The following is a 22,953-nucleotide window of genomic DNA, read 5'->3' on the forward strand; positions in this document are numbered from 1 at the left end:
AGGAGTCTTGGTTTAAGCCAAGTTGGCCGGCCTGCCCGCTCAGGAATACAGGGATCAACTGTGAATTCAGTAATCCAGTTGAGAAACAGTGGTTGATCTGTTTGCTCAAGCTTTTAGCTGCACTTGTAACAATGTGACAGGAAGGGGACGGAGGCTCCCTTGGATGTGGTGCCAGTCTTGTTGCTTGGTAACCAGAAGCCCATCTGGGTCATGTCTGGTGCTACAATAGAATTCGGTCTAGGTTGTACCAATGGAGCCGGGACAAAAATCTAAGAACTCTAAATGGGTTTTTAGGTGAAAATGTTACCTGCCGTCCCAAGAGCTTGGTTCCCGGGGATGTGATTCCTCCCCACTCACCCACCCAAACTCTTCCTCTGTGTGGATTAGAGGGTGAGCAGCTTAGTCCTTTCTCTCCTGGTCCCAGAAGTCCAATAGGCAGGTCCTTCTTTACCATCCTATTTGTTTGGCTTCCTCTTCGCCCCAGATGACTCTGGGACTGTGGGTGTGTCTCCCTGCCACTGCTCACTCCCCCACCTTGCCACTAGGTCCAGCAGTTATTTAGGCAGTGAAAAGTGGGCAAGGGAACTCAGCTCGGCTTCCTTCCTCTTTCACTCTGTCCTTGATTTACTAAAATCACTTAATGAGAGACAATAGTTTGCTGGCAGATAGGAGGCTGCCATTCTGTTCTTGCTATAGCCTTGGACAGAATCGCTTCTTTGGGCCTCTTCTTTATAGCCAAGCAAGTTGGATGTTCCCCCCAGCTTTGTCAGGAAACACTGTCCCAAAGTTGGAGCTTGAGTTCCGAGTAATCAGCATTACAGTCACTGTGACCGGGAGGCCGCTTGTCAAGAAGAATGGTCCTCTGAGGCCAGTTGCTTTACTTTACCATTAAAAATGGGAACTATAGGGGCAGCTAGGTGGCGCAGTGGATAGAGCACCGGCCCTGGAGTCAGGAGGACCTGAGTTCAAATCTGGCCTCAGACACTTTACACACTTACTAGCTGTGTGACCCTGGGCAAGTCACTTAACCCCAATTGCCTCACTAAAAAAAAAAAAGGGAACTATACAACTTGGTGGAATTTTCTGTTCTGTTGTTACACCTATGCAAAAAATCTTATAGCTGTTGTTTTCTGGGTCTTCACAAGATTCAATAAACTAGTGAGTATTGATTACACAAATGTTGCACCTAATTGTGACCCACAACTTAATCCAAAGACAGCAAATGGGACAGGGAATTTAGACAAAGGAAGTTCATCTTGCTAGGCTCCTCCCCTCAAATGAGAATGACTGTAATTGGGGTGGGAGGTAGATTGAAAAGCCAAGTGATGAGGGAGCCGTCCCCCTGACCCCACACAAGGAATGCTCCTGCCTGTTCCCTCTGTACTAATTCTCCTGGTGGAGTCCTGTCCTTGGCCGGCTGGCCTCCCGTGTATAAGGAAAACCAGGGAGGCCGGACAATCAGGCCTTTAAGAAACGACTCTCAGACGGTGACTGAATTCAGATGCTCTTCTACATTGTATTTATCTGTTGGCAAGTTTCTCTCCTTTTTTCATCTTTGTTTTGATTGGTTGGACCTCTGTGGGGGCAGAAGAAAGACAGGGCTCAGCTGAGGAAACACTTGCAGAGACGCTGCTGCTGTCAGCTGGAATAAACTCTGGAAGATACCAATGTGGACATGATGGTTGGGGGGGGGGGGCAGGAACACTCCTAGTGTGTATTGGCTAGCCAGCCCAGGGAGCGCCGTGTTGTGAGGCTCAGGCTTCTTCCCTTGCTTTGGGCTGCTAGACTCGGCTCCCTCGCTTCCATCCGAAGAGTCTAGGCCTTCAAGGTCATCAAAGGTGAATCTTTACAAGTAAAGGACTGAGGTCCCTAACAGGGACGCATTGTGAGCCAAGGTCACGTGAGGAGCCTCCAGCTCCTTTGCCACATGTGTGCCTCCTGCTTACCCAGAGTTAGCTCTCAATGAATTCCATAGGTATCCCCGTGGGGCTTTTTATCTTGGCTTGCTTTTGAGTACATTGGTTTCTTTGAAATAGGGTGTGCTTTCATTTTGACCAGTCCTCCTATAGGGAGCGACTGTGTCCCCAGGATTTGTGCTCCACCCACATACGGAGGGCATTGAAATGCTGACCTTACAAAAAGGCCGGAGCGCGTGCTTTTTGGCGCATTACTGGAGGTCAGCAATTTCCTTAGTCCTGAACATCCTTGCTCTGGAAGTAGGGGCGTGGGCTGACCACATTGACTTTGTGACTCCTGCCAGACAATCACATTGAGAAGCATCGAGGTCAGTGGCGGTGTCTGGTTTAGTTAGATTTATGTTGTCACATGCAGACACCTGCTCAGCCCGAAGGGGCTGTCGCACTCTCTTGGTCCTTTTGCTTTTGGTAACCTTTGTTAGGTCGTTTGAAATCTTTCAGACTTCTCTGCCTTTCTGAGTCCCCGTGTATATAATAGGGTGGTGGTGCTGCAGTGTAAAGCTGATATCTGCATCAGTGATTGGTTCCTGGAGAGAAGAAAGGCCACCTTGACCACACTTGCTGAGTTGTGAATGTCTGAGAAGTGATAGCAACAGAGGATCCCCTTGGGGGAGGCTGGCAGGGGCCTAACAGAGCTGCACAGCCACAAACCTCATGTGCCACGTGGGCACTGATGGGGAAGGCCTTGTCTGGGTTCAGTTGGTACTCGGACCTCACTGTCACGAGTATGACCTTGTTGTCCACTTTGCCCACACATCCATCTCTCCTGGCTCAGAGAAATAAACACCTTCCTATTGTTATTGCGTGGAAGGGATTTCAAAGATGGACTAACTTCATGTGCTTCATATTCACAGCCTCCCCCCCCCCCATTCTTACAACTGTACTCGTACTGATAGCATCGCTGGCTAACAGTTATGTTGTGGTTTAAAGTTGGTAAAGCCCCTTATTTTACAGATGAGCAAGGTGACAGTTAAGAGATTTTGACTTATTTTGTCATATTTGTAATAATGATCCAAGGTGGGGTTTGAACTCAAGTCTTCCGATCTTCATGTCTCATGTTCTCTCCTTTGTGAAAACACATCATCTCTTTCTTCTATGGCTTATTAGACAGCTTAGGGGCTCGGGCAGTGATGGTGAGGGCGAGAGGCTCTCCTAACAGCCAGCACTGCAAGTCACTAGAAAGTTTGCCCATGCAACCAAGATTGAGGCCGGCTCACGATTAAGAAGATTGTCATCCGTAATGGGTGAATCCTTGGAACGTCCGCAGAAGGGAAACATTGGCCTCCTTTTTTTGCACTTAGCAAGCTGTGGAGGGAAATGCTTAAAGAGTGCCCTGTGAGTAGCCGTGAGAAGTTCTGGAAATCTCTCTGAAGCTGATTGAGAGATGGGCCATGGGGATGGGAGGGAGCTTTGCAGTGTTTCCATGTTATCGTGGGTCAGCAGCCCTTGGGTACCGCTGACTCAGTATTCCAAGAGCTGTATATGGAGGGAGGAAATGAGCATCGGTCCACAGCTGGTCAAGACGACCCTGTTGTCTCTTCTCCCCAACAGAGGCGGCCTCAGCAACATGCTCTTCCTCTGCTCCCTCCCTGACTGTGTCCAGTCGATCTCCGACGAGCCGCGGAAAGTGCTTCTGCGCCTGTACGGTGCCATTCTACAGATGGTGAGTTGATTCTTTGGGAGTGGGGGAGGAGGACACTGGCCTCATCTGGCACTGTTGAGATGTAGTCATTTGGAGTCTGGTGAGAAGGTACCTGTATTTCTTGCTCTGCCCTTTCTCATTCCATTCCTATTGTGATTTGGTGTTCCCCTGGTGTGGGCCTCCCGCCAAGCCAGACCCTGCTGTCCACCAGGGCTGCAGGGCTGGGCGAGGCAGAAATCAAAGCCCAGGAGAATGTTCTCTTCAGAGCCTCCACAGCCTGAGAGGGACTCTTGCAGAAGAGTCCTTTTGCCTGGCACGGCTGGCAAATTGGAAAGCATTCCTACCATTAAAACTTGTAAGAGGAAACAGGTTCCATGCCCCCTCAGAGGTTTGAGGCAAGAGCTTTGAATTAGGGACAGTCATCATCTCTCATTTCTAGATTACCTAAAAATTCAGTCTCATTCATTGTTTGAAAGCCCACTATTTGCTGAATTAATTGCCTTCATTCTAGTGGTTTTAACTTGCAAATGTGAAATCCTAAATATGTTCTCCAGAATATTTAAGTATGTAATAAACATTTTAATGACCATCCAAAGAAATGTTTGTAACTATGAACTTTGTGTATCAGCATACTTGATGATGACATGAACTTGCTTTTGGAAGGGTCCATTCACAGCACGACCCAATTGGCATTTTAACTCAAAGAGGGAAAGCCTCTTTACCATTCCTGTCCTTCATAGTCCCTGTCCCTAGACGGGTCCAGAGCCCTTCTTGGAGAAGAGTGTGCGTATCAGGTCTGGCTGTGCTCTCCACTGGCCCCATGTTCTTTCTGTGTCTCAGGGCCACAGTCACCGCCCCTGAGCAGGCTTACTGGACACTGGTGCCCTGGCGTCTTTGCCAGAGTGAAAAATGCTCCCTGTGATCTGGAGGGAGAAACTTCTGTGTGAATAGACCCTTTCATTATGCAATTGACCCTTGATTGTGTCACGACATGAAGAAGATCATGATGTGACAATGCTGGGAGCAGTGTCCTGTGTGGGGACTTTCAGATCCTTCCCTCCCTCCAACACAGAGGCGTTTTACAAAGCCCATCTCGGGGCCTTGGTTCCTCTGGGCGCACGGCTTCACTCCTGACTCCTGAACGTCCACATTAGGAACAGAGAGAATGAAGGCATGTCCCGCCTGGGCCAGTGGCAGGGTTGAGATGGTCCTGGAAGGTTAGCGGTAGTGGAAAGAGGCCATCCAGGTCTTTGGGCACCTTGAACGAGCAGGGTTCAGGCCTCAAAGCCAACAGGGAGGAAGTGGCAGCCCGTCTGCAGCACTTGGGGCTCCTGTTTTATGAAGCCCATTTGTTTTCTTGTGCCTTTTTGAAATCATGAATGACCCCATTGGCTGCTGAGCCTTGAACAATAGCCTGGCATTCCTGGCCCAGTCCTGACTTTGTTACCAAGAGCTTGGCTCTCCTCAACTGCAGCTTAGCTTATATTCTGTTATAACCCACCCTGAATTCATTCTTGAACAAGTAAGGGCCCCAAGCCAGGGTTGGGTGAGGGGTGAGGTTGGGGTCAGGCCCCTCTCACCCCAGTGCCCCAGAACTAGCCGAAAACTGCATTTCTGCTTTGCTTGAGATGGGCATAGTGACATCCTGGACATGGGGAATGCTTTGGAGATACTAAGTAAAAAGAGCTGCTATCCCCATACACTACAGAACACCCACCCTCATTGGCTGCTTCCTTAGCCAATGGGAGATTCTGTGAGCTTCCATTATCGAGGACAGCAGCCCAGGTGAGGTAGGACAGTCTGCCTAAAGCCACAAATGTGGAGAAAGGGAGGAGCTTTGGGTGACCTCTGCCCAGGGTGATTGAGACGGACCCTCTGGGCTCCTCCTTCTTGGGGGAATGAGGTAAATGAGCATCACACAGCAGACTTTGATTTCTATTTTAAGAATATAGATAATAGTATTTTATTTTTTTCCAGTTACATGTAAAGATAGTTTTCTACTAAGATTGGGGAAAAAAAAGAACACAGCTAGTAACTTTTTAAAGCAGATCTGTTTGATAGCATCCTGAATCTATACAATTTGGATTTTTAAGACACTACTATATTTTCTAGGACCTGAAGCCTTAAATTTAAGACTTCTTCCCATGATGTATGAGAATGGCATTTGCCCTGAAAAGACCCTAGGCTGACTCTCTTAAACACTTGTAGGGAAACCCCAGGCGAAATGAGGGGCATCCTGGGCTCAGAATGTGAATTGAGAGGAAGAAATAAATTGCCCTTGGTCTGAGGCTACAGCTGCCACGGTCCTGAGTGAGGGGTTCCCCTCACGAGGTCCAAATGACCGATTCTGGGATGGAGTCACCAGTTTACAACATTTTTAATAATTACCTTCCTGAAATGGCTTTCCAGAAAGAACAGATTCTATTCAAATGTAGCTTTTGTCAACTGCTCACGGGCCTTGCTGTGTAAACACAGAGCCCTCTCAAGGAGGGTCCTCACCTGGGGAGGGGGGGCGGACCAGCATTCCCCAGCCTGTAGTCTTGCCCCATGCTGGTCGTTCAGGCCAGCCCCTTTGAAGTGGGTCAATGTTCTGACCGGGGCCACGCTCAGCAGTGTCAGTGGTTAAGTGTGTGGATGGTTGAGGGGTGGCTGGTGAGTGGGGGGCGGGACCGAGAACGGGTCTCCTCCGTGTGTTGAGATGTCTAATCTCTTTATTTCCGTAGTGGCAATGAAATGACACTCAGGGTTAAGTAGCAGAGTCAAGGCAAAACTGAGGCTGCCCTGAGGGGCGTCTGTCTCTTCAGCAGCTATTTCTACGTAAGATAAAACTGAAGTAACCTAACTGTTGTCCTGGAGACTTCTTTGGGGCTGGATCTGTGAACATTTAGGTGGCATGTGCACACAGAGGGGGTGGGGAGGGGCTAGAGCCAACTTGCTCCTTTTTTGGAACATAGCATAAACAAGATCAACAAGACATTCATGCACTGTCTTTTAGGCTTCACTTTGTTTCAAAAAGCTAAACGTTTACAGCATCCCTAGATACATTCTGGGATCCAATCAGAATACTGAACAGAAATGCAACTATTTCAAATTGACGCCTGATCATTCTTAATAGGGTCGATGCAGAAGGAAGGCCCCCATCTTAACAAACAAGACCAACTGGGAAGAGGGAGCTGGGCCAGCAAAAGCCCCTCAAGTAAAGCAGGGCAGTTTGTTTGTGTTCTAAGCAATAGAAGTGCCGAGGGCAGGGATGGTTTGCCACTCAGGAAGGGCACCCCCTGGTTGGTCAAAATCGCCTGTAAAAGGCATGGCTCCCTCTGAGTGTAGCCGCTATTGGGAAGGAAGAGGAGCAGCCCCTTTGGCCAGCTTGCAAACCATCCATCACCAGTTTTGGAAGACACAAACAGTCCGTCCTTATTGCTACTAGATGGAGCCTCTGTCGATTGGCTACATTTGCCTCAGAGGAACGAACACTTTGTCCCTTCCTCAGGCAGAGTTTTGATTCTCTGTTTCAACCAATTCCTGTGCATGAATGGGAAGACTTGGCCTTGCCGTTATGGGCAGTCCCCTTGGCATGAATGTCCGTATCCATACACATTGAGGGCCTCTCGAGTCTGGATTTGAGTTGGGCTTTTTTTTTTTTTAACAGTAGAATGCTAATATTAGTGCTTGTTTGAGTACTAACCATAATGAAGTTCAAAGGTTCAAGGCCCAAGGCAGATATGCTTTAATAATTCAAAAAACAGATACTTGGGAGACAACATGGTTTTTTCTTTTTACCTTTCCAGCTGGTTTCCCAGGAAACCGATCTCCTTCCCTTCTTCCCTCCTTTCTAATTGAATATAAATATTTACTTATAGCAGCCTATGAACCATTAACTGTAAAGCACTATACCCTTTGAAGCAAAGAGACTTCTATTATTTTCCTCCCTTTTGAAACCAGAGCCCCTTGGTTTGGGATCTCACAAGTTTAATAACTATCGGTCTCATCCCACTATTGATGGTTGTTCTACAGAATACTTTTGGCTTTGTTCATTCCCTTGAGTCCATGAAAAACTGGTTTCCTTTGCTTGATGAACACATTATAACAATATGTTGCCACAAACTAGAAATGACTTTGAACTCAATTTGTTTTCATTGCTAATAGGATCACTGACTCAGTGACATTTACTTTTGTTCAGTTGCTTTTAAAAAACCAAAACCCAACCACCCAGCCCGCACAGTGCCCTTTGGCTTGGATGAGAGCCAGGCCACAGCCACTTTGATCATCTCGGCCCAAATCGACTCTCCTCAAAATTCAGAGTTCCTAGTGCTATCTGTGCCCATTAAGGGTCAGCATCCTTGAGCTGATCCCTGAGCTGGAGTGGCAGCCAAATCACTGCCCAGAGTCCTCCCATACCTGCTTTGGTGCCTCCTTGGGGCAGCTCTAGGAGCTCCCAACCATTGTCTAATCTCGACAGTCAGAGTCTCTTTGTGTTGCTGGTCGGTCTTAAATGTGTGGGGGTTTGTCGCATGACGCAAACACAGATGCCTGGTGCCTGGCCGAGCACCTCGGATGGGGGCGTGGCAGTGCTGGGTGGCGCGAAGGGGTTTGGAGGGTAATGTACCACTTTAGCTGTATGTGCATGTGTTCTCTGCTGCAGGCTTGCCCATGCGATCGTGCCTAGAGCACTCTGGTTTCCAGGTGACAGACACGATTCACGGTATAGTATATGAGACCTCTGAAGTGGGAGCATTCTCTACAGCTCTCATTTCTTTCTTTTAGTTCTTGGTTTCAAGAAATGCTTTTTAAAAAGAAAGTCGTAATACTTGTTTAAGTAGCACCAGCTACATAAGTCTGGGCTGGGTTTGCAGAGCTCCACAGCAGCTGCCAATCCAGAAGGGGTGGGGGGGGATGCCTGGTCCTCGGGCCGAGGCAAACCAGACTCTTGGTTTCTGTTTCCTCAGTAAAGAATGATGCTTCATCTCCCATCCCCGATAGGGATCTAGGTGAAGTGTTGGACGCTTCCTTCCTCCCTCCACACCAATTCCAACATGTAGTAAACCCTGTCTGCCCACGTGCATGCGAGGTAGAGACTTGACTCACATCAGCCCTGCCCCCAAGATCTTAGCACACGCCACGTTCAATGTTGTTGGGTTTTGGAGCAAGAGAAATGAATTAGAAATGACTTTCCTTCATTGGAGACATTCTGGGACATCACAAACACTAGTCTGGTGTTTTTCCTCTGTCATTGCTCCATGTACCACATCTTCTGGCACTTTAAAACCCACTGGCATCTTATCAGATGAGCCTTAGTAGCTAGAAGCTTGGAACCCAGCGCACAGCTAATAGTCATCAGAAGAACAACACGATTCCCCTGTGCTTGGAGGGTCCGGGATTCAGTGATAGCCTAACATGGAAATGATTGGGGGTTTTGCAGATGGACGTATTAAGAAATAAGGGCTGAGTGTCACCCCCACCTGGAGCCCCACCCAGGCTTGGAGCCCTCTCCTCTCTGCTCCCTGTTGTAGCCACATGCCATTCTCCTGCTTTGGCTGTTTCCCATACTTGGGTAAAGCCAAGGAGAGAGACACGTTATTTTCCCTACTACACAAGTTCCTTTGTTCCTGGAGCTCAGGCTGCATGTGCGCGCGTGCGCACACACAAACACACACACACACACACACACACACACCTCCCTCTCTTCCCAGGTCTTTCCTGGGTTTCCTCTTCTGTGAAATGAGGAAGTTAGATGACTGCTGAGTTCCCTATAGTCCTGTCCCCAGGGGTCTGGCTGTGACAGCGTAGGTGCTGTCTGTCTCCCACAAGCTACCTTCGAAGGCAGTCCTGGCTCCTGTGCTCCTTCCCTTTTGCTCAGCATGCATACGGTATCAGTGGAAACCTCCAGCCCCTGCTCCGCTGTTAACCTTGCATCTCTGTAGCCACTATAGTACGACACAACAGCTACTTCCCCACAGATGCTCAGATGGATTCCTCTTTGAACAAGCTTGCCCTTTTTTCTGGCCCATAAGCACCTGAGATCTGATTGGGTGCTGTTATTAAAGACAGTTTTTAGCAACAAACCCAAGGTCTGTCAATCAAACATTGACCCATCTTAGAAATTCACTTGTGTCCCTTGGGTAAAGTTTCAAGGATCCTCCCAGTTCTTTACCTCTTGTGGGGGAAGAACTGGTGCCATTCACTAACTTGGGGGGTGCTTCTCCGTCCTCACCCCAGGAGAGTTCCACCTATCTTTTCTCAGCTCAGGATCTGGTTCTTGCTTGTCCTCTTGCATTTCCCTGCCATGATTCAGAGAAGCCTCATCTTCTGTACTGAGGAAACGGACCAAGGCTGGGTCACCTTCCTGGTGGTGCTGCTCTTTCAGACCATCTCCCATTTGGGGGAGGGCGGGGGGAGGGAGAGAAGGGAGGATCTAGATTCCTTTGTCAAGGAGCTAACTGTAAAAAGGGGTGACGGCCTTAACAGAGAGCAATGGTGAGGCCTTGCAGGCCTCGAGACAACGACGCAGTTTGTAACTTTGGATGGAATGACTTTCTTTCAGGAGCACCATTAGGTAAGGCAAAGGGGCTTCTTCCATTGGCAGAGTAACCTTTTAACTGTGTCACCCCCGAGAAGATACAACTCTTGTTATAACAGTGAGGTAATGACCACAGCTCTCTTTAGAATTCGTGTGCAGGTCAGATCTCTCCTTACAACACATTGGAGCTAGATAGGCAAATAGCTCTTGGTTTAGCTCTCCTCAAGGAGTTTGCTTAGCACTGGAGGTTGGAGGGGGAGGTGGTGTGGGCCAGAAAGGAGGAGGGGGGAGGGGAAGGGGGAGGTTTCCTGCATCTAGCCGGGCACACGCCTGACCCCTGTGTGCCCTTAGGGAGCATTTGAGGGTCACTGGACTCTAAAGAGTTCGGAGCAGTCGGCCGGCTCCTCGGCATTGACTCGGAAACACCCCCCACCCCTGCACCTTCCCCTGCCTCCCCTCCCCTACTGGGGTGCCCAGCACCAGGCTTCAATAGCAGGGGAAGGTTCAGTCCTTGCCCTTGAAAAACATAATCCAGTTGGGCAGGAGAGAGTTCTTCACGGGCCATTGGAGTCCAGCCTAAGGGAGCAGATGGTGGCTAACGTCTATATCTCTTTAAGGCTCTAACTTGGCCCTCACAACAGCCCCGTGAGGCAGGTGCTGTTTGTAACCTCATTTTACAGGTGAGAAAACTCATTCCAAGAGAGGTTAATTGACTTGCCCAGGGTCTAAAGTGGGATTCAAACTCGGGTCTTCCTGACGCCCAAGTCTAGCATTTTGTCCACTGCACCATGCTGCCTCCCAACGAAGGAGTTAGCGCTTTATAGGACAGAACTGGAGTATTTATCACTGAATTCACAGAGCAGAATTTCTTCAGGATGAGGTCAAGGCCTAGAAATAGGTTTTCCCAAACTTTGAGTTGTGCTGGCTCTCCTTGTAACGGGATTTGACCTATAGCACCTTTGCTCGAAGGGAGTGAGAATTTCATGAACTAGCCCCCACTTGCCCTGTTGTCCAGCCGGCCAACTGGGCTTCACTCGGTGCTTAGGAAGGGATGAGTGAGTCTGTGTAGTCAGGCCTTAGGGACACCTTCCTCATGAAGGGGAAGTGGCAGGAGCTTTCTTTTAGTTTCCTTGCATCTTGGGTCAAGTGAGCGGGCACCCTTAGCTCCGTGTGCTGTTCCCCAAGGAGCTGGAGAGGCTTCTCTGGCCTTCATTTTTCCCAGCCGCACTTCTGCCTTGTGCACAGGTGTTTTTGATAAAGCTGTGGGACCAGGAAGGATGCTGCTCACTAGAGGCTCCAAAACATGGTGCCTGCTTTGACATTTAGAAGAAAGAGGCTTCCCTTATGGGCTTCTTTCTGTTTGTTCTCCAGCAGCGTAGAACAAGCTGGATGTGGGAGGCGCTGTCTGAAGGTCAAGGCTGCTACTGTGAGGAGGACCTTGTTGGCTTCCTTCTTCCTCATCCCCTTATTAACGACAGCAGAGCCTGGGGGTGGACGGAGCAGGGGGTGGTGGGCATTTAGAAAGCTCCTCTAGGGCTTTTAATGAAGTGGCAGGCGTAGCATTTATTCCCGATTGACCAGTTTAGAGTTTCATTGAGGAAGGTGATAGAAAATGATCTCCCGATCAGGAGAGCACCTACCCAATTGGGAGATTTCACTTAAACTCTCACAACCCTGCTTGTGATGAGGAAAAAGGAGGTGATTAGGTAGGTAACTGCTTTGAAAAGTCAGTGACCAGATAGAGAAGCAAGAAGTGTTCCCACCTGTGCACGGGAGAACTCGCTTGGGCCTGGCCCGGGCAGGCGCCTGCCTTGGCAGCACATTTCAGCTCCAGCTTGGTCTGGCTTAGGGCTGACCCCAAGCACGTGTCCAGCTTAGCTGTCCTTGGAGGAGGGAAGCCTGGCCCGCAGTGTCCTGTTGAAGAGTAGACTGGACAATGGCTTTTTGATGCCTCACTCCTCTACCCCTTAGAAAGGCCGGTGGGAAGATGGAAGGGTTCCAGTTACTTTCCTCCAACAGTGAAATTGGTCATAGGTGCCAGGGTGGCTATTGAAAGGTGAAGATGCTATTTGGACTCATGGCTCAGTCTATTTTCTTAGGAAGATATTTGGAGCCGTGCTTATTTTTACTGGATTCTGGTGATGTAGTTTAGGCTGATGCTGGTCAGATCTGACCTGTACAAAGGCTAGTCTTCTAGTTCTGTGATTCGCTTTTGTCTAGTTGTGATGGCTGCAAGTTAGAGTCTACGTTCACTTTCGCCACCTCACTGGAAGTGTATTCTTTTTCTCATCCATAGAGGTCCTGTCATAAAGAAGGAGCCGGACAAGCGCAGAATGAGGAAGCGTGCCAAGTGAGTGGTCATGGGAGATGGGGGGAGTGAGGTGAGGCTTCAGATGCTGTCACCTTCTGCTCTGGGGGCAGCCTGAGTGCCCTTCCTCTCCACCTCTGTGACCTTGAGTCAGAGTCGAGTGTGGCAGATGCTGGGAGGAGCTGGGCTGCCCAACGCAGTCATGGGGAGGGTTTGACTTGACTGAAGGATGGGGCATGTCCCAGCTCAAGCCAGATGAGAAGATGAGGCACGTTCAAGTAGAGTCTTGGACTAAGTATGACAGCATGAACTTGAGTGTAGGGGTGAATTTAAAACTTTGAATTGGGTACCCCCAAATCAGCCTTACCCAGGAGGCATCAGGATGGAAAGCATTTAGCGTGACTATCTACGTCAGCTGTGGAATGGGGCAGCCAAGAGAACTCGGGGGTTGTGGGTGGGAGGAGAGGGCACAGCCTCCAGGCTGGAGGGTCTACAGGTGGGGAGCCAGCTTCAGGAAGAGCCCCGAGTGCATCATCTGAGATGGCCGGCTTCAAGTATTGTTGGACTGTTGGGGAGGAGCCCCAGCGACTGTGGGTATCCCTCCACTCCTGGCCCCTACCATCCAAGGCTGGTGTCCATTCAAGGCCAGCCCCTTACTCTTTCCCTCTGAGTACCGCCTTCTGGCTTGAGAATTCCCATTGGAAAGAAAAACAGATGTTGTTGTTCTGGGGGGGGGGGGGCAGTAGTTAGAAAGGAACTCGGAGGCACCCGTCTGGTCCAACCTCCTACAAGACCTCCAAGCAGAGGCGAAGCTTTTGTCGGAGTTCTCCAGTGGGCTGGACTAGACTGGGGAGGGCTAAGAGGGAAGGCAGCCTCCAGCACAGCTCCAAGCAGTCGGGGAAGAGTTTGGGCCTGACCCTTGAGCCGCCTTCCATCCAAAGGAGAAGTTTTGGGGGTCAGAAGTACATGATCCATAATAACCCCCCTCCCATGGAGGGGGGGCCGGCCGGCGGGTTCTGAAGCTCCAGGGGAACAGGGAGAGGTGACAGTTCTCTCCTCTTCGTTTGTGTTGTTGTAGGGCACTGAGGCCATGGTGCTGGAAAGCGTTATGTTCGCCATTCTTGCCGAGAGGTCACTTGGTCCGAAACTGTATGGAATCTTTCCACAAGGCCGCCTCGAACAGTTCATCCCCGTAAGATGCCTTCCTTTTCTGTTTGTGCTTCTGCAGGAGGAGCAGTCTCCCAGCTCCTCGTATTTTGTGTTGAGCTAGATTCAGAAAGGCCTGCTGATGAGGTCACTTTGTGAAAGATAGCTGTTGAGAAGGAATTACACAGGGGGCAGCTAGATGGCGCAGTGGATAGAGCACCAGCCCTGGAGTCAGGAGGACCTGAGTTCAAATCTGGCCTCAGACACTTAACACTTACTAGCTGTGTGACCCTGGGCAAGTCACTCAACCCTCATTGCCTTACTAAAAAAAAAAGAGAGAGAGAAGGAATTACACACATACACCTGGTTCCCTAAATCCAGTGAGGATTCTGTTTCTTAACTGGGCATTAAAGAAAGTTCTAAACTGCAGCAGCGGCGGCGGCAGCAGTCACTGGGCATTTTCTTTGTCTGAGGGAGGCTAAGGAGATGAGAGTTGGCCACGAGGGTGATCGCAGCTGCTCTGGCTGGCCCCAGAGGATGGGTGGGGACCAGTAAGACATGGTGTGGGCATAGCAGCCCCTCCAGAAGCAGAGGCTCCCCCTCAGCAGGGGCCACAGAGGGGCCTGTACTGACTTGGAGGAGAAGGGCTGGGCCATTCCCAGAGGGAGTGTCTTCTGCTTTGCAAGGGACCGGAGGGAGATGTGACCATGTTTTCTTGTTCTCTTTCCAGAGCCGCCGGCTCAACACTGAGGAGTTAAGTTTGCCAGACATCTCTGCAGAAATAGCTGAGAAAATGGCCACGTTTCATGGGATGAAGATGCCGTTCAATAAAGAACCCAAATGGCTTTTTGGAACCATGGAAAAGTAAGTGGTCAGACCGGCCTGGCCGGTGTCTCGTCGTCCACGAGTGACGCCTGAGTTTGTCTGCCTTTCCTTCAAGTGGGCAGTGGTGGCCTTGTCGTTCGATAAGTCACGCCTCTTCACACAGGAGATGTGGCCGGGCCCGGTCCTGCCCTCTCTGAGCTTCTGTCTGCTCATCTGTACAATGAAGGGCCCAACCCCTTCCACTTCTAAGTTCTCAGAGATGCTGTTGGCCAGGTTTCTGGCCGGTTCCCCAGTCATCCCTGGCTCAGGTTGGATGGTGGAGGGCACAGAGGATGGGATTTAGGAGCTTAATTAGGTTCATCAGACTGTAGAAAGACAAACACAAAGGGGTCAAGTCCATTGTCTAAGCTTCCTTTTTCTTTTTTTCACAAAGATATTTAAACCAAGTTCTGAGAATTAAATTTACCAGAGAATCCAGAGTTAAAAAACTCAACAAGCTCCTCAGTTATAATCTGCCTTGGGAAATGGGAAATCTAAGGTGAGTTTTCCTTTTGTTTTTTGACCCTATGAATTACTCCCTCTAAAAGGCTGTTTTCTCACTGTCACCTCCGACATGGCGAGACTGTAAGATCCCATTGTTTACTTTGGAGGAGGCCTTGGGCTCCGTCAGGAGAGACCCAGGCTGCCTCGGGGCCTCTTTCAGGGTCAAGAGCCCTGTTGCTTGGCCTCTGATCTTGCGGCCCCGCAGCCTCCCAAAAGCCCTTCGACCCTCGCCACACACCTGGATGGATGCTCTTGAGAGCTTGTCTGGCAGAGAGCTGGGCTCCAGACTGGTTGAACAAGGAAGATGAGGCGGGCTGGATTGTGTGACAGGAAGACGAGGAGGTGGCCCCTTGTCAAGAGGGAAGCCAGAGGGCTCCCCCCGGGTCCAGCGCCATCGCCCTGTCAGAGACAGGGAGGAGGGCGTCTGCCCCATAGCCAGCTTAGGGGAGGGCCTCGGCGGATTCTCTACACCATTGGATGGAACTCGTGCTTGAAGGAGATCCCAGATCCTCGTGGCCATGCTGGCCAGCCAGAGTCCACAGAATGTTAGGGAGCAGGGGAACACCAAGGGAGGTGTCCCCAGAGTCTTCTGGGGCTGATGCCTGTAAAGTAAGGGTGCCCGGGGACGGCTGTCAGAGTCCCATCTCCAGCCATGACGCGACGCCTTTTCTCTGAGCCGTCCGTCCATGAAGGTGTCGGTGCTTTCTAGAAGATGGCGATTTTAGGAGTCGGTCAAAGGATGGAAGAGACTTTGTGTTTGGGCAGCCTGTGGGCGGGTGAAGCCAGGGAAGCTGCTAGAGACATTGAGGCGAGCTCAAGGGCCTCCCACGGGACCTTCCCGCTTTCGTCCCTTGCCGGCCCAGGCCCAGGCCTTGGTGGGGCTTGCTGGAGGGGGAGGGGGCAGCGTCCAGAGGCCATCTTTTCCTCGCACTTCTGAGGATGGGAAGCACGTGTTGGAGGTTTATTAGCTGGGGGGGGGGGGTGATATACTGAAAACCATGTCCTTTTCTAGGTCTTTGCTGGAATCAACTGCATCTCCAGTGGTGTTTTGCCATAATGACTGCCAAGAAGGTAGGAGACTTAGGCTGTGGGCACCAGTCCCTGCCCCTCCCCCTCCACAAATGGCCCTGTTCCGTCACTGTTTCCCTCCCACCCCGTACTTAACAGAAAACCACTCAAAGTCCTGTAAAACTGAAGGAACTCGTGAATCACACCCAGATAGACAGTAAAGGCGAGTGGGGAGTGCCACAGAGCACCAGGCTTGGAGTCAGGAACACCCAGCTTCAAATCCAGCCTCAGCACTCACTAGCTCTGTGACCTTGGGCAAGTCACTTCACCTGTCTGCCTCGGTTTCCTCAACTGTGAAATGGGGATAAGATCAGCTCCTGCCTAGATCACATGAGACTATATATGTAGAGTGCTTAGCACATAGTAGGTACTTAAATGTCTGATCCTTTCTTCCCCCAATAACCCTGCTACAGAACGTGTTGGTTTCACGGTCCCATCCTCATTCCCGTGAGTGCCCTGTGTCTTACAGCCATCAATGCCAAACCATGGTCAGTAGGACCTTTAGTCGAGTAGCCTTCAGTTGGTTACTGGGCGGGGTCTGGTTTGGGACTCCCAGCCTTTTCTATCCAAGGGTCCCAGAGGGTCTCAAGAGTGAAGCCAGCTGGGGTCAAGATGTTGCAATCAAGTTAGGATAGAGGATTGCCGGTGGTTGCCCCTGGCATCCAGGGGAGTGTCCTCGGGTGAGGCGTTAGTGCCCCTGAGGAGGGGGAAGGGGGGAAGGGGAGGGAGAAGACTGCACCACCTAGAGTGTGCTGGCGAGGTTACACTTTCACCTGGGGTCAGGACTGCTCAGTAAAAAGGGGCCAACTCTCTTGTAGGTAATGTCCTTTTGCTGGAAGGCAGGGAGAACTGGGAAAAACAGAAGCTGATGCTCATCGACTTTGAATACAGTAGTTACAATTACAGGTAAGGCTGACATTCCAGGTGGGCCTTCTGGGGCCTGCTGCGGCGCTGTTCTGAATTCCTATTGGGTGAGAGCTGCCTTCTGGCTAAGTTGCCCAGGGAGCCTGGTGAAGGAGGACAGGCAGACAGAGAAGCTTGTTGGGGTTGACCATCCTCTGTTTTCATGACATTAAAAGTAGTTTGTTTGCAGTGGCTAGAGCACCGGCCCTGGATTCAGGAATACCTGAGTTCAAATCCGGCCTCAGACACTTAACACTTACTAGCTGTGTGACCCTGGGCAAGTCACTTAACCCCAATTACCTCACTTTAAAAAAAAAGTAGTTTATTGGGGGGTTTTTTGTCTTTTTTTTAATTTAGAATATTTCCCCCCCAATTACATGTAAAAACAATTTTTAACATCCATTTAAAAAATTTTATGTTCCAAATTCTCTTCCTCCCTCTCCCCCAAGAACTCAAGCAAGTCAATATAAGTTACACATGTGTAGTCATGCAAAACATGTCCATATTAGGTTGTCAAAGAAAACAGACCAAAAAAAAAAAAAAGAAGCCATCCTGGGTTAAAGCAGGAGAGCTAGAAAAAGTGACCCTGTTTCTACCCCCAAGGATGCTAATGGAGGATACGTTTACAGCTCTATTAGATGGTGGGCTGCCGAGTGTATAATTCATCACCACTATTGATCCTTGTTGTTTGTTCAGTCGTGTCCAATTCTTTGTGACTCTATTTGGGGTTATCTTGGCAAAGATACTGGAGTGACTTGTTATTTCCTTCTCCAGCTCATTTTACAGGTGAGGAAACTGAGGAAAGCAGGGTGAAGTGACTTGCCCCAGGGTCACACAGCTAGGAGCTGTCTGAGGCTGGATCTGAACTCAGGTCTGCCTGACTTCAGACCTGGCACTCTTTCCATTGCACCACCAAATAGAAAACTAGTGTCTGATAAAAGGTTTGAGGGTTTTTGTAGTCCACATTCCCCCCTAGCCCTTATCTTGGTGTCCCGTCTCACCTCTGGTTGACCTTAGGCTAGTCAGTGCTTATCCCTGGGCCTCGGTTTTCTTGTCTGGCCCTCCAGGGTCTTGTGACCCCAATGAGCTCTCTGTGAATGAACAGAATGACAGGGTTCCCAAGCGTGACGATTGATTTTCTCATTGCAGAGGTTTTGACATTGGCAATCACTTCTGTGAGTGGATGTATGACTACACTTATGAAAAGTACCCCTTTTTCAGAGCCAACATCCTGAAGTACCCTACCGCAAAACAGCAGGTGAGTGCAGACCTTCGGTAGCTGTGCGTGGTCGGAGGCCTGGCTTTGGCCGGTTGGGGTCGGTCACCTCAGCTTTAAGCCAACAGACACATTTCCCTGCAGCGTCCTGTGTGAGGCAGTTCTGGGAGGGGCCGCATCCCACTCTGGCACACTGCTAGGGGCTTTTGGAGAGAGCCTGACTTTTCTGTGGTTAGGAGAGAAATCAGATTCTTGGTCATCAGGAGAGAAGCGGCGCGTCATGCAAAGCCCCCAAGAGGGGTTTTCTCTTTATCCCATACATTCTGTGCCTGCCAGGGCTGTGGGGGCTGGCAGGATTTCTTTCCTTGGCCTCTTGATCATGGAGCAAGAATGGACTGGACAGGTCAGAGGCACAGGGATACCTAACGGGCATTGGAGGAATGTCAGATTGAGAAACTAGACCCAGGGGAGCCAGCGGGCCAGAAACTGTCACCCTTGGGTTATTTGAAGAGAAGTCAAATAAGTGACAGCAGCCCTGCACATAAAGGAGGGTGAGCTTCTCCACTCCCTTGGGGTCATCCCTCACTCCCTCCTCCTCTGCCCCAGACTCAGATGAAGTGACCCCTCTCCTCACCAAGAGCAGCCATTGGCTGTGCTCTGGACCTCACACCAGCCTGTCTTCTGCAAGTTGCCCCGAGTGCTCCTCTCCCTACAGACTCAGCTGCAGTCCCCCGATCCTGAAAGACCTGAAGGTGCCAGCCCCAGAGTGTGTGCGTGTGCGTGTGCGTGTGTGTGCGCGCGTGTGTGTGTGTGCGCGCGCGCATGCGCATGCATGCGTATCCATCTGTCCATCCATACCAGAAGCAGCGACTGCCTCCGGCCTCCGCCTGTGCTCGCCCTCCTCTCTCCTCCCCCTCTCGTCCACTGGCTTCCAGACAAGCACAGGCATCTTGGGAGCACTTTGGTCACTCTGTCATGTGCTCACCCCATCAGTCCCAGTAGCTCCATCTTCCTTTCTGTGCAGATGATACCCGGGCTCGAGCCCTGAATCTTACCCTCCTTCCTTCTCTGTCCCCCCCACCCCCAAGCCCCCTGTGGGGAGGGCGAGGGCGAGGGCTGACAGACAGCGCCAGGAGAAGGGCCTCCCACACTCTGAATGGGCGCCCCTGATGAACTGAGGGCAGAATGGGGACAAGGAGGCAGACCTTATGTGTTGGTACCCTCAGGGTTAGCGTGGAGGCTGGTGTGTGGTAGGCCCTTAAATCAGTGCTCATTGCTTGACTGATTCATCCCAAAGCACTCTCAGAGATGGGAGGGAGAAGGGTGGGTGGGGGAGGCAAATGCTCCACATGAGAGAGAGTGACTTTGGGGGTCCATCAGTCCCCCCAAACCAGCACCTGGCGTGTCAGGCATTGCCCTGCCCGGTGACCGTAGGGCGAAGGACGCACTCTGGGTGTGTGTCCCCCCCCCCCCCCAGGGCTAGGAAGGAAGAGGGTGTGTACTCAGGCCCTGAAGGCGTGGTCCAGCTGTTTCTGTGTGCCAGTCAGAGGGCAGAGGGAGGGGCAGTGAAGTTGGGGATGAAGTGCTGGTGTCAGGGTCCTGCTCCATGCTGCCCTCTCGTGGGCTGCCCCTGAAGCCGCCCCCCCCCCCCAATAGGGTGGCTAGAAAACCCTCTGGGAGGGCGTTAAGTCCCTTGTGACCCTTCTCCTGTTGGGTGTTTGGACGGGATCTTTCTGAGGGTGAGCGGCGACATTGAGCATCCAAGCTGCCTGAAGAGAGGGGAGTGGGATGGGCGAGCCCTTGGGGGACAGGAGGTGAGATGGGCGTGTCCTTGGTGGGCAGCCTGGAGGGGGGTGGGCACAGTGTTCAGGAAAGAGGAGGGGTGTGGCCAACGATGGCCCAGAAGAGCGTGAAGGCACCTGAATCCAGGGGGGCTCTTCCTTCCTACCGCCTGCTCTAGGGAGCCCTGGCGCCCACTGGGGTGTGTGCACTGGTGCGGCTTTGGAATTCATCCGCCCTATCAGGCGCTATTTCTGGGTTTGCCACCGTGCCTCGATGGCCCTGGGCCTGGTGCCCGCCTCCTGACTGGACTTGTGGAGTGGCCGAGCCCAGACATGCTGACCAGTTCTGCTGGACCTGCTCCCTTCACAAAGACTCTTTGGCCAGTTTAATTTTAGTAGTTTCTTGTTGTCGTTCAGTTGTGTCTGACTCTTTGTGACCCCATGGACCACAACACAACAGGCCCTTCTGTGCTCCACTGTCTTTCCCAGTCTGTCCCAGCTCATGCTCCTTGCCATCTTGTCTTCTGCCATCCCTTTCTCACTACGTGGCCATAGTGTTTCAGCTTCAGCCTGGTTAGCTGAACTTCCTGTGGACAGCCTGAATGACTTTCTTTAAGTATTGACCAGTGTGATGTCCTTGTTGTCCAAGGGACTCTCTGAAGTCTTCTCCAGCACCATAATTCAAAAGTGTAGATTATGGGCACCTCTACACTACTGGGAAAAACAGAGGTTTGGCTCTACGAGCCTTTGTCAGCAGGGCGATGTCCAAGCTTGCCAGGGCCTTCCTTCTGAGGAGCCAGTGTCTTCGTTTCTTGGCTGCAGTCTCCATCTGCAGCAGTCTTTGAACCCAAGAATATAAAATCTGACACTGCTTCCAGTTCTTCTCCACCTATTTACCAGGAAGTGATGGCACTTATCAGTAATATTGTGTCAGAGATATGAAAAATGGTGGGGGTTGGCTCCCTAGGTCCCTTGGAACTTGGAACGGGTAACCTGGTATGTGCTTGTGTTAGAATTGTGGTGGGAGCCAGGTCCTAATAGAGGGGCTGTGTGTGGTCATTAATCAGCTCGCTTCTGAGACATCCCTTTGGTTAACCTGCCCTGTTTGGGTTCTTGGTTTCTCTCCTAAGTTGTCCAGCCTGCCCACCGTCCTGAGGCGGCTTCAGGAGGCTGGCTCCTGGCACTCGCTGGGTTTCCAGCCGCTTGGCATTCTGGACAGTGCCGTCTCTTAGGGGGCGCTTTTGCTTTTCCCATGGTGGGAAGGCTAGCGCAGCTTGTAGTAATGAGTTTTCTAGCGTAGTCTCCTTATCAACCATTTTCTTCATTTCACATTCTTGACATTTCCAGGTTTTCCTGAATTTCTCTGAATGTGTCATTCATTTGAGGACATGTCACAGAACACCCGGTACGGTTTCTGTGTTCTGCCTCCATTGTTCTGGGTACTTTGCACTGATTGATTGTTGTATCATGTTTAATCGTATCCACACTCAGCTTTGACACCTACTATGTGCTAAGCACTAGGGAACCAGACAGGGATTGGAGGTAACAGCCTTAGAGGGCTTTCCCTAGGGGTGTTCTAGTTCTCTTTCTTGCTTTGTTTTGGGGAGTGCTTTTAAGACTTGTTTCTTCAGTCCTCTCATGCAGATTTCTTGGATCAGTCTCTCTCTCCTGATAATAATTGAAAGTTACAGTGACCTTGTCGCGGGCTGCCCTGTTAAATGAGAGAAGTCACACACACACAGTCACTTGTCCTATTTTTTTTTTCAGCTTCATTTTATTTCTAACTACTTGGCTGCCTTCCAAAATGGATTCGAAAACCTCAGCCATGAAGAGAAGGCCAAAATGGAGGAAGACATGCTGGTAGAGATCAACAGGTGACTCTTGTTTTTTGTTGTCTTCGTCGTTCTCGGTGGGTTATGGGGCTCTCTGAGGTTTGCATGAGTGCAGGGGATTGGCCGCGTTGACCCTGCAGCCGAGGCAAGGCACTAGACAGTGTTTTCTAATGACAGAGCCCAGCTGCTGGCAGACCTGAATAACGGCTTGGCTGTCTCTTAGGTCTCAGGTAAGTTTGTCTTTTTAGAAAACCTTAAGAATCCCACTGGACGTCTTCTGGCACAAGAATCTGTTCTAGAATGTTCCCTGAAGGTGGGGCCTTCAGGGAACCCTAAACAGCCCCCATCTGCTGGGAACCGGCAGTGGCAGCTCAGTTAGGAGCAGCCCTGCTAGGTTAGGTCAACAGAGAGGGACCGAATGGGGGCCTCCGATTTGATGTCTGGGACCCCCCCTCTGACCTAGCTCCAGCATTGCCGCATCTCAGCCTCTTTCCCCAAATCGAAGAACTAGCAGCTTGGTTGGAATAGGGAATAGGCATAGAATAGGAAGGGGGAGGCGGGGGCAGAAGCCAGAGGGAGGGAGGCTTAGGAGCAGAGGTACCATGGTAGGTGGCGGGGAAGAATCAATGGATCTGGGGAGGCTCTATTGTGGGCTGAAGGTATTCTTGAGAGAAATGGGTTGGGAAAATGTTCTGACCAACTTGTTTGTATTACAAATAAACTCACCCTGAATAATAACCATACAAACTGAGAGCAAAGGCTCCACCTCACTGCCCTGGGCACAGGAGGTGTTCTTGTGCCGTGAGCCCTTCCAGGCCCGCTCAGACTCCCACCAGCCTGGGTTCTGTCCCTCTTGGCTGAAGCCGACCCGTGGGCTCCTCTTCCAGTTCCAAGTTGAGAGAGGATGAGAAAACTGGTCATCTGCTCTCCTCGAGGTGTGCGGCTGCCCCCTTCACAGAGTGTGGCAGGGTCATCTCGAGCCTTGGAAGTGCTGAGCTTTTATCTTGTGTTGAAGTGGCAAAACAGAGTTAAACCCACCACCGCCATGAAGGAAGGAGCAGTGATTACTGAGCGAGGGGAGCAGATGCCCCAGGCTCTGGCTCCAGCCCTAGCCCTTAGAGACAAGACCCTTGGTCCCGAGGTCACTGACCTGCCTGGTTGGCTGGCCGGCTGGTTTTCCTGACCTTCTGTCCTTG

General features: G+C 50.9%; 1 protein-coding gene across 2 annotated transcripts in view; it reads left to right on the plus strand.

Moving 5' to 3' along the window:
* The window catches only part of CHKA (choline kinase alpha), a 35,911-nt gene that overhangs the window by 11,011 nt on the left and 1,947 nt on the right, over positions 1–22,953 (plus strand). The window contains exons 2-10 of one of the 2 annotated variants that reach the window (XM_043970079.1): positions 3,528–3,639; positions 12,432–12,485; positions 13,522–13,635; positions 14,320–14,453; positions 14,848–14,952; positions 15,970–16,028; positions 16,844–16,931; positions 18,078–18,186; positions 21,693–21,799. In XM_043970079.1, coding sequence (XP_043826014.1) covers positions 3,528–3,639; positions 12,432–12,485; positions 13,522–13,635; positions 14,320–14,453; positions 14,848–14,952; positions 15,970–16,028; positions 16,844–16,931; positions 18,078–18,186; positions 21,693–21,799 — 882 coding nt within the window. The remainder of the gene's footprint in view (positions 1–3,527; positions 3,640–12,431; positions 12,486–13,521; positions 13,636–14,319; positions 14,454–14,847; positions 14,953–15,969; positions 16,029–16,843; positions 16,932–18,077; positions 18,187–21,692; positions 21,800–22,953) is intronic. The other variant, XM_043970080.1, reaches the window with a different exon arrangement.

The sequence above is a fragment of the Dromiciops gliroides genome, chromosome 6, assembly GCF_019393635.1.
Source record: "Dromiciops gliroides isolate mDroGli1 chromosome 6, mDroGli1.pri, whole genome shotgun sequence".
NCBI classification, from domain to species: domain Eukaryota; kingdom Metazoa; phylum Chordata; class Mammalia; order Microbiotheria; family Microbiotheriidae; genus Dromiciops; species Dromiciops gliroides.